Here is a 10,000-nt window from a genome sequence, read left to right on the forward strand (position 1 = left end):
GTATTTAGTTCCAGACATTTTGTGCCTAAATTCAATTCTTACCAAGAACCCAAAACCACATGGTTGAGAAGTGTACTTCAGGAAGGGGGGGGGGGGCAAAAAATCTTTTTTTTCTTTTTTCAAAAACCTTGATATTTTAATGCCTAGGAAAAAAAGCTGATGAAGTATTTGTCGTTAGATATATATATATAAATGTTATGAATATACAAAAAAGCAGCTCAAATATTTATAATAATAATAATAATAATAATAATAATGATGATGATGGACCTATCAAAACATAACTGTGTACATTTGTGCAAAGGTTTGTATTTTAATAATAGATTGCTTCACACAAAAGAAGCAAGGTCTGAACTAATTCAACACGGAATGAAACACCATAGAGATAAGCTAGTAGCTAATCAGTCAGTGTACGGCTTTGTGAAATATTAAATGTAGCAAAACTATTTCATAAGGAGTTCAGAATTATTGCAACTGCTGCTGCTATTCTTGATGCTGTTGTTGTTGTTAGCATAGTGGCATCACCTCAAATTGAGCATTTGGATTTACTTGTTTCATATTCCAGGCAATAATGTCAGTTAATTCTCTCTAGGTTTTTCTTTTATGTAAGTTATTATTCATTCTGAACTTCCCCACATTACTCTGCATGTGTGTGTGTGTGTGTGTGTGTGTGTGTAGGTGTATGTGTGTGTTTCTGCATGTGTATGTTCCAGGTGATTCTGTGGATAAAGATAAAGTAACAATGAAGATATTAGACAGCTTGTAAAAATATCTCAAGCTCAGTTAGCGCCAAATAGTCTATCATGGCACCATTAGCAAAGTGTTTGCATTTCATTCTGAGAATGCATCCAAAAAAGACATCAGCAAACCAAAACTCAACTCGACATCTTCTGTCCATTTCGTGTATGCCTGCATGGGGGATTGTTTCAGAGGAGTTTACTGCAAGACAAATTTAAAACGTTCAAACTATTATAGGCATAGCTATGTGGTACTTTGCCTCTCAACCACATGGTTCTTGGTTCAGCCCCATTGAAATTATTGTCGTTACTGATGTCAGTACCGCCTGACTGGCACCTGTGCCGGTGGCTCATAAAAAGCATCATTCGAGCGTGGTTGATTTCAGTCCCCCTAGACTGGCTCTGATCTCAGTGGAACTGATCTCAGAGCCATGTGGTTTGATCATTGCTATCTGAAGCTCACATGCTGACTGTATTATTTAACACTTATACAGTTCAGGCTTCTAAAGTATGATGACTAAACACCTAAACTTTAACTCCAATGTTTTTATAACTCATACTTATTATGTCCCCTTATACTTTTTATGGGAAGCATGATCTGATCTTTTGATAATATCTCATAATAGCCCACACACTCTTAAACATTGTCTATGAAACTTAAAACAATAGCTTAAAACACTCTGTCATCTGCTGTGCGTTTCCACACATGAAATCATTTCAGCAACAGAATTTAAAAAAAAAAAAAGAGATTATAAGAAATAGCAGAAACCAGGTTAATAGCACACAGTTCTTGAAATCACAATTTTTAAATAGCCGTGTGAACATTGAACGAATTTTAAATAAATACCTAATTAACTTACGAAACTCCCCCACTAAAAGAAAGACCAGCATGCTGCCTTTTACGAAAGCCCTACATGAACATTGTTATTTCTATTATAGTGCACTGGACCCTGGAAAATGCTTGACCTAGATCCACCCCAAAAAAAAAATCACACATGCTTATGAAACTACACTAATCGAAAACAAATAAAATAAATACAGAAGAGCCGAAATTTCACAATAAACCGTTTCCAATGACATTATAACTCTAAAACCTCCTCCCTTTAAACAAGCAAATAACTTCCTACATACATACGTGTATGTATATATTATATATATATATATATATATATACATACATACGTGTATGTATATATATATATATATATATATATGTGATATAATATATATATATACATATATATGCGATATATATAATATATAAGTGTGTATGTTTGTGTGTATATATATATATACATATATATATATATATATATATATATGCGTGTGTGTGTGTGTGCGTGTGTGTGTGTGTCTATGCGTGTGTGTCTATGCGTGTGTAGATGAATAGTGATAGGCGCCAAACCCTGATATCAGAAATAGTTTAATATTCAATATAATATCTCTATCTCATATGACAGTAAATAATGTAAAGGGGGTCCCACCAGATATCACAAGATAGTTTAATATCAAATAACTCAGAATGTAGTAAATATTGGTATCGAAATAGTTGAAAATCAGATAATCATAATAGGATTATGATGAGACAATATCAATATCTCATATCACTGACGTCCCATCAGAAATCCAGTTTAATATCACATCACAGCATGGATATATATATATATATATATATACAATAGATGTATATAATATATAAATAATATATAAATAATATATACATATATACAAGCATACATGTATAAATATGCAAATATGCATGTATGTGTGTGTATGTGTATATATATATATATATATATATATATATTAAATGAAAAGCTGAATATGAAGATCGTTTAATGTCAAATAAAACATTCACTTCATTGTAAATATCAACAGAATGTAATAGCCAAATATTACAATCTGTGCCACCTTATTGTATCTCTTTCTCCTTCCAGTTCTAAACTGATGTCCTCAAACTATTTCTCGACACCAGGTGACTGCAACACATTGACGAAAAATTTATCAGTACAGCAGAAAAAGAAAACAAAAAGAAACAAAAAAATTTCTCTTGAGTAAGCACATACGCTCACGGCCATGATTTTGATATTAAAGGAAGGACAAAAAGAATTGGATTAACCTTAGTATATTACTGTATACTCTTACCCTCTCTTTTACTCTTTTACTTGTTTCAGTCATTTGACTGTGGCCATGCTGGAGCACCACCTTTAGTCGAGCAAATCGACCCCGGGACTTATTCTTTGTAAGCCTAGTACTTATTCTATTGGTCTCTTTTGCCGAACCGCTAAGTTACGGGGATGTAAACACACCAGCATCGGTTGTCAAGCAATGCTAGGGGGGACAAACACTGACACACACACATATATATATATATACACATATATACGACGGGCTTCTTTCAGTTTCCGTCTACCAAATCCACTCACAAGGCTTTGGTCGGCCCGAGGCTATAGTAGAAGACACTTGCCCAAGGTGCCACGCAGTGGGACTGAACCCAGGACCATGTGGTTGGTTAGCAAGCTACTTACCACACAGCCACTCCTGCACCTATCTTTTTTTTTTTTTTCTTTAATATTTTATTACAGCAGGATTTGAACTCAGAGATACAATGTATTAATGTGCATATTAATTAATTGTTCTTAATTAATATTTTTCCCAACACTCTATCTAGGAACGTATAAGTAAAATATTGTCAAAGTCTGTCATTTTTTGTCTTATACTAAAATGGTAAATAATATAAAATGAAATAATGGGAAATGGTTTCCACAAATTAGACAGACAGACAAACACACACACACACATTAGAATACATAAATGTGTATATGTTTGTACACTCAGTGGGTAGGTCTGTTTAGGTAGGTAAATAGATAAATACACATACATACACACTTGGATACACAAGAGTGTGTTTGTGTGTGTGTGTGTGTGTGTGTGTGTGTGTGTGTGTGCGTGCGCACACACATTCACATTCAGTGTGAGGGTTGGGTAGATAGGTAGGTAGGTAGGTAGGTACCATATTTTCCAGCATATAAGTCAAATTTTCCAGACCGGAATTTATAGCCAAAAATAGTATATTGACTTATACACTGAAATAACTTTAGAGAAGCAAATATTCCACATGAAATGCAGAATTTAGAATGATAGTGACGATGTTTGAATGTTTACATTATATGTTTACACTATATACAGTGTGTCAACTTGTATATTGGAAAAAAAAAAAAGATAGATAAATGGATAGATAGATAGATAGATAGACAGAAACATAAGACAAACTGGATACACAAACGAGAGAAATAGTACTCAATTCACAAACAGCACATTTATCGGAGTAAAGATTGTTTGCCAATTTAACATGGCAGTCCTGGTTTAGGACGAATGTTGCTGTAATTTAGTCCCAGAAGATAACTTCTCCAGCTGGCTATACGACACAATCTGCGTCCTTATATTTTCGAACAAGGGAATCTAGCACCCACACTCAGCTCAAAACAATATCTGTGTATCATGATTTCCGGGTTATTTCCCTTCATCAGCACAGAATAATGAAGGGAAATAACCCGGAAATCGCGATACACAGATATTGTTTTGAGCTGAGTGGGGGTGCTAGATTCCCTTGTTCAAAAATATAAGGACACAGATCGTGTCGTATAACCAGCTGGAAAAGATGTCTCCTGGGGCTAAATTACAGCAACATTCGTCCTAAACCAGGACTACCATGTTATGTTGGCAAACAATCTTTACTCTAAAGTACTGTTGCTGAATATCTCTTGTTGTGAGATTTAAAAATAGTAATTTTCTAGCACATTTATTCATTTGAACCCAAGATGAATCACACCATGACTACTTAGATTTTTTTCACTATGTTTGATCCTTTAGGCAACAAAAAGGATTCACCATTTTGTCACCTGAAATTAACCTTTTAACTCTGAAATTAAAGTTCGTGGTTATTCCAGAAATGATGTTAAATATCTATAAAAAACAAAATAGATTGCTATCTTCTACAAGTCTCGATGCCTCGATAAACTTGAAATAATAAAAAACAAAAAATAGTTTCAAACATGACATTCTGCAACAAAGGATACATCGGTATATAAAACTGCTTTCCACAGTTAAGGTTAATGGAATTTTGAGTAGATATATCCAAGTTTTGCAATAAAAGGGTTAATAAATATATATCATTATCATTTTATGTCTGCTCTTTACATTGATATGGATTGAAGGATCCAGTAGGATCCAATGGAATAGAAGACCATGTTCCTCACCAATATCTCAATCTTGGAATGGCTTCTACAGTTGAATACCAATGTGTGAGTGTGTGTGTGTTTTAACACACATATATGTACATATACACATACATACAAAATATGTATGTATACATAGAGGTACACACATATGTATACATACAGGTATGTGATGGTAGTCTCTTGCAGTCCAAAAAAAATGATTCTGCTATTTCATGCAGAACAACCTGCACAGATGATTTTGTTTATTCATTGCAAACTTCACACAACCGCCATACACACCACCAGTGGTACATTTTTCATAATTTGAGAAAATATTTTATTCTGCATCTTTGGCACCATTTCGAAGATATTTAAATAACACAAGTGCTAAATATTAAAGTTTAATTATGAAATATTGTAAAAATGCAAAAAAAAAATTACATTTCCCTTTCAAATTTTGGCACAAGGCCAGCAATTTCGGAGGAGGGGCTAAATTGATTACATCAACACAGCCTCCCCATCCCCACCCCACCCAGTGCTCAACTGGTACTTATTTTATTGACCATGAAAGGATGGAAAGCAAAGTTGACATCAGCAGAATTTGAACTCAGAACATAAAGATGGACAAAATGCCGCTAAGTATTTTGCCTAGCATGCTAACAATTCTGCCAGCGCACCACCTTTACATCTCCCTGTAATTAAAAGATACAGCTTTATCACACATTGTGCCATGCTGATTCTGTGTCCGAGAATTACATTAATCCTTTAAGCATTTAAACCATCTATATCCAGCCAAAATATTCTACCTACTTTATGTTTAGCATGCTCACTGCCACAAGTACCACCAGTGGTTCATCGCAAACTTCACACAACTGCCATATGCATAACCGGTGGTACATTTTCGTAATTTGAGAAAATATTTCATTCTGCATCTTTGAAATGGTTTTAAAGATATTTAACCCTTTAGCATTTAAACCGGCCATATCCGGCTAAAAAGTATTCTGCCTATTCTATGGTCAAACTGGCCAGATCTGGTCTCTCACACCAACCATACAATATCGTTTTAAAACTTAACAGCTACCTCATCAAAATCTCATAGCTACAAGATAATGCATGATTAGTTCAAAACAATGTGGATAAAAAAAGCATTAATTATGGCAGAATAATGTGAACACTGAAGGGTTGAATAACATGAGTTATAAATATTAAAGTTTGATTACGAAATATTGTAAGAATGCAAAAAAAATTACATTTCCTTTTAATTAAACAGTATGCAGTGTGACTATGCGAAATACATAGCACTACCGTTAAGTCCCAGTGACAGGCTGTGGCAGTTAACGTGTTAATTTCATTTCTGTATTTGGTTTGTAAGATGCTTGATGTGAACTTGTGCGTTGGAACAGATTTTGCTGTATCTTGGAAGGGTCATCATGACAATAATACATGCACTGGTACTGTTTTATTCCTTTACTATTCGTCAATTGGTTAACTAATTTAACCAATTAACTAATTCATTGTTTGATTAATCGTTTGGTTAATTAATCATTCTAGACCTCTTTATACGCCCTCTCTACTTCAGATCAGCTTCAAGAGGACACATCATCATCAACGAGGTTGTGAATCGTGATGAAAAATATTTGACAAACGTGACTGACTGATTGATAAACTGAACAATTAATAATCAAACAATAGATTAGTTAATTGGTTAAATAGTTAATCAATTGATGAATGATAAAGAAGTGAAACAGAGCCAGTTCATGTGTTTATTAGCATATTGACCCTTCCAAGATTCAACATAGGTCTAAATTTTTGAAATTATTTTCCTTTCTTTTAAGAGTTACTAATAAGGTTCATGTTTTCATTCACCAACTAAGAGGCAAATTTTAATTCACTGAAAATTTTTTTTTTGTCATATGCTATTCAGTGTAGCACCACCACTGTAGACTATCTAAATTCATGTGCTACAGGTCACATTTGAGTTATTTCCCTTAGCATACATTTCATACCAATGTAAAAAGATATTAGATAAATATATTGAATTGAGGGTGAGGAGAAAAGACAATAAAATATTTGAATATACATACATGCATATTCTTCTCCTCTCCATGAATGACAAACCCGACCAATATATGTACACGTACACACACACACATATATGAATGTCTCTGTAGCTATGCCTGTGTAAGCATGTGTACATGTGTATGGGGGTTAGGATAAGTGTATGTGTGCAATTGTAAACTTTTTTTTTTTTACTTTTTATCATGTGGAGTGTTTTTTTTTTACAAGCAATAGTTATACTTTCCTTATCACAAGTCTGAAAAAAGATACACATATTTTACATAGAAACAACACATATATTTACATACATATATACACACACACACATACACACACAATGTGAATGACTTACCTGTGCAACTGTCTGTTCTCCTAATGGAATGTCATCTGATTTTATTGCCACTCTCTGGACGATAGCAGAAGGGTCAGCTTCTAAAATGATTCTGTAAGAAGATAGAGGAAAATTTAATGTTATCTGAAGTAAAAACAAAAAAAAAAATGAGATATTATGCATTTATATTAGAAAGTCTGAATAACAATGGAGTGGACTGTCTGTTGCCTCTGGATAAAACTATACTCCACATCATGTACTGAGTACTTTTCATTTGTTTGTGTATGTGTGTGCTTGTATTTGTGTATGCAAATATATATAAATTCTTTTTTTTCCATTTACCCGTTTAAGTCATTTGACTGCAGTCATTCTGGAGCACCACCTTTAGTTGAACAAATTGACCCCAGCACTCGTTCTTTGCAAGCCTAGTACTTATTCTATCAGTCTCTTTTGCCGAGCCGCTAAGTTACGGGGATGTAAACACCAACATCAGTTGTCAAGCAATGGGGGGACAAATACAGACACAGAAACATATATATATATATATATATATATACACAACGGGCTTCTTTCAGTTTCCATCTACCAAATCCACTCACAAGGCTTTGGTCGGCCCAAGGCTATAGTAGAAGACACTTGCTACGCATATATATATAAATAGTAAATAATATATAGTGTATGTGTGTGTGTGTGTGTGTGTGTATATATATATATATATATATATATAAATGCATATATGGGTACAGGACGTCACCAACGGTTCAAACAACATTAAATACGCAAACAAATGAGTTAAATACGTAAACAACAAGAAAAAAATGGAGAACAGGACAAGTAAACACAGAGAAAGGACCCTTCATCAGTTGTCGGCTGTCTATCTACTCCTCATTTCAAGCATTCAACAACTATATATATATATATATGTATATATATAGGGAAGGGGTCACTGTCTTCTTGCTTTGACATTGCATGATAGTTGTAAACAAGTGTCACCATTATGTAAGGGGTGTCCTTACAGGTAAGAGATGGCAACAGGAAGAGATTCAGGCTATATAAAAATCTGCCTCAAGAAATTCCATTTGACATCTGCGTGTGCATGTGCGCGCATGTGAAGATATACAAAGATCAGATCGAGAGCAGCTGTTTATAGGAATTCCTGTATACCGATTACCTAAGTCTTATAGCCAATCTGTAGAAGATTCAGAAGAAAGTCTAGGCTTGGAAGACTTGAAAGCTAAGAATTGAAGAACTTCAAAGAAAACTTAGCAAAGGCTAGAGTTTTATTAAACCGAGAAGGAAACAGGATCCTGCAACCATCAGAAAAATGGCCAGGCTCAATATGCGGAAAAGGAGCAGGTGGAAATTCCAGGTATGACTGTGTGGTTAAGAAGCTTAATTTTCAACCACATGGTTTCAGGTTCAATCCTACCGTACAGCACCTTCAGCAAGTGCCTTCTGGTATAGCCGCAGGCTAAGGAATGACTTGTGAGTGAAGTTAGTAAACGGGAACTGTGTGGAAGCCCATTGTGCAAATATATATATTTATGTATGTATGTGTGTGTGTGTGCATGTGTGTACTTATGTGTGTGTGTGTGTGTGTATGTATGTACATATGTATGTGTCCCCCTCACCACTGCTTGACTCACAGTTTTGGTTTGATTATGTCCCTGGAACTTAGCAGTTCAGCAAAATAGACTAACAGATTAGGTGCCAGACTCTCAAAAAAGGGTAAGTCCTGGAGTCAATTTGTTTCAACTAAGCCCGTCAGGGCAGTGTTCCAGCATGGCCACAGTCCAGTGACTGAAACAAGTAAAAGATAAAACAGAATAAAATATGGTGTACCTAGTGTAAACTACCGACAACGCAAGAGGTGTAATGGAATCATGAGCAGGTTAACAGAGAAGGTAGACTTTGTATGCGGCAGATGCAGAGGAGTAGATAGCAGTAAAAATACACATGGAATAAATTCTTTAAAATGCTTGGAAGGTTCACTGGATGTAGTTGATAGATTTTGTTGCCTAGGTGACCTAATTAGTAGAAGAGGTGGGGAGAGAGAAAGAGAAAGAGAGAGAGACAGCACAGTCTATTTACAATTGTATGAAAATTTTTAATTCTTATAAGCACAAAATTATTAATGGCTATTTATTTCTATTTATTACATTTAGATTGCACTTTCCAACAAAGAGAAAATGAATCTCTAACAAGTTCTCTCTCCTTTTCTCTTGCACAAATGCTTTAAACATAATCTCTCTCTCTCTCTCTTTCTCCAACAAAGATAAACAAATCTACTCTCGCCCCTCAGCCTCTCCACCAAAGAACAACTAATAATAGGTGTGGGTACGGCTGTGAAAGGCACAGGCCTGGTTGTATGATTAAGACACTTGCTTCCCAACCACATGGTTTGGGGTTCAGTCCCACTGCATGGCAATTTGGACAAATGCCTTCTGCTTACAGCCCCGGTTTAACCAAAGTTTTATGAGTGGATTTGATAGACAGAAACTGAAAGAAGCCCATCTTATGCGTGCATGCATGTGCATGTGTATATCATCATCATTTAACGTCCGTTTTCCATGCTAGCATGGGTTGGACAGTTTGACAGGAGCTGACCAGCTGTTCAGGCTCCCAGTCTGTTCTGGCATGGTTAAAAAAGCCAT

The 10,000-nt window shown here is 35.0% G+C and overlaps 1 protein-coding gene across 6 annotated transcripts in view; it reads right to left on the reverse strand.

Moving 5' to 3' along the window:
- The window catches only part of LOC106883901 (coatomer subunit zeta-1), a 69,812-nt gene that overhangs the window by 40,274 nt on the left and 19,538 nt on the right, over positions 1-10,000 (reverse strand). For all 6 annotated transcript variants that reach the window (XM_089364460.1, XM_089364459.1, XM_089364458.1 and 3 more), the window contains exon 6: positions 7,368-7,458. In XM_089364460.1, the coding sequence (XP_089220586.1) occupies positions 7,368-7,458 (91 nt within the window). The remainder of the gene's footprint in view (positions 1-7,367; positions 7,459-10,000) is intronic.

Source organism: Octopus bimaculoides, chromosome 16, assembly GCF_046866305.1.
Source record: "Octopus bimaculoides isolate indiv1 chromosome 16, ASM4686630v1, whole genome shotgun sequence".
NCBI classification, from domain to species: domain Eukaryota; kingdom Metazoa; phylum Mollusca; class Cephalopoda; order Octopoda; family Octopodidae; genus Octopus; species Octopus bimaculoides.